The 1861-nt window shown below is 36.9% G+C and overlaps 1 protein-coding gene across 1 annotated transcript; it reads right to left on the bottom strand.

Annotated features, from left to right (window-relative positions):
- Positions 1-885: 885 nt before the first annotated feature.
- Positions 886-1772, bottom strand: LOC109828629 (phosphoenolpyruvate carboxykinase (ATP)-like; the record flags this gene model as incomplete). The annotated part of the gene is made up of 5 exons (XM_020395585.1): positions 886-962; positions 1045-1125; positions 1205-1268; positions 1376-1529; positions 1707-1772. Coding segments are annotated over 5 exons (442 nt in total), but the record flags the coding sequence as incomplete, so codon positions are not given.
- Between the last annotated feature and the right edge of the window lie 89 nt (positions 1773-1861).

Genomic DNA, 1861 nt, shown 5'->3' with positions numbered 1-1861 from the left:
ATCTACTTCTTTTATTTCAGCTATTTCATAGTTACTTCCTTACAAATAAAAAAACTCTTACCAGCACCCATGGGCACTGTTACAAAACCCATTCATAAATTCAATTAAATGAATAATAACTGTTCTTCTTCGATATTAACATTAGAAATGCAATTAAACCAACTCTATAAGAAAGTGAGTCAGCGGTCAGTATGGGTACGAGGACAATGTCAAGGACTTTATAGCAAGTCATCTAATTTAGGGGTCTTTTTCGCTAATATGCTTTGAAGGGGCCATATTAGAGGGGCAAAAACCCCCCATCAAATAACTACAGTTAAATTGCATTTAAATGACCTATAATTCCACCAACATTGCACTTAAGTGACCTTTATTTTAAAACTGACCAAATAAATACCCCAAAGTATTTAAATGTTACCGATCACTATCCCAAAGTTAAAAAATCCCTAATGGTGTTGACATTTCTCTGTGTCCAAGAATGTCATATAATACAAAGTACTAAAGTGTAACTTTTAAAAAAATTGAAACATTAAGTAAACAAAAGGGCACCAAAGTGTGATAATTTGAAGCTTTAGGCATTTATCTGTAACATTTAAATACTACGAGGCATTTATTTGCTCGGTTTGAAAATAGCGGTCACTTAATTACAGCATTGATGAAATTATAGGGCATTTAAGTACAATTTAGCCAATAACCACAGACTCTAGTGATACCATCAAGAGGATAGCCATAGATGCCTGTCACGAGAATCAAACGGATGAAAATTCTACTAACTGGCGATGCCGTTACAAGATAGCATCCATAAATACGGGACCAGCTTTGTTTTCGAAGGCTTACAGCACAAAATAGACATCATAGGACTGTGCTTGCCGAGATGAGAAGCACTAGTCAAAATGTGAACTCTTCAGGCAGCTCCTGAAACTTACTAGATAAAAAACTCCTGTACTTCCCCTTGAGATCTCTAACTGCAATGATAATTTAGGATTTGTTGTATCACAAGAAATAAATAATTTGGACGGAAAAAAAGGTTAGCCGGAAATTCATTACCTTTGGAATCAACAATCCCTGTTTTGCCCTCTGGCGCTTTATCGGATAAAGTGACTGAAGCAAGTCTAATAATCTCCTCACCTATAATTCCAATAGAGAAAGTATAATAACAGTCAAGGTACTTCAAGGTTGCATAAAGGAAACTAAATACGAATCTTACCAGTTATATGCTTTCCACCACTGTTAACATTGATCAAGAAGGACGAGATCTCATTATTCTTTAACTAACAAATAAAGATGGAAATTAATCATGAGCGAGGTATGATAGTCAAGAAGATATTATCGTTAATGAGGGGTTATCAAGGAATCACAAGAAGTTTTTAATACGTACATGTGACAATAGGGCAATGGCAAGTGCTAGCGGATCAAGAGGCGAAGGACCTCTGCTGAAAGCAGGCAAGAATTTTCCATCCTGATAGCCTGCCAAAAAGTGATAAGCGGCTTGTCCTGGAGACAGCTTCGATACCAATGGAATTGCACCGGTGCTGCAATTTGGAAAAAGCCGTTGGTAAAATGTCAGAAGTTCACCAGCAACTAAAAGCAATAATAGAGGATGTGAACGCAAATTAAAGCCATCTCAAACCCCAAACTTTGATTTCATGAACGAAGCACTAAGAGAGTGATCTTAAGACAAAGAACTTTGATTTCTGAATTTATTTCACCTGTCAGCGGAAGCAATGATCACAGAAGCAGGTTTCTTTAGCAGCTTTTTTGCAGGACCTTTAGTTCTGAAAAAGGGAAGCACACTATCAGAACTCAAAACAACTCCAGCATCTTGAGTCACCAATGCCTGACAAAGATCAGAACAGGTCCGAAT

The sequence above is a fragment of the Asparagus officinalis genome, unplaced genomic scaffold (assembly GCF_001876935.1).
Source record: "Asparagus officinalis unplaced genomic scaffold, Aspof.V1 AsparagusV1_Un3017, whole genome shotgun sequence".
Lineage (NCBI taxonomy): Eukaryota > Viridiplantae > Streptophyta > Magnoliopsida > Asparagales > Asparagaceae > Asparagus > Asparagus officinalis.
Note: the sequence above shows the minus strand (reverse complement) of the source record. Positions and strands in the feature narration are given on the sequence as shown.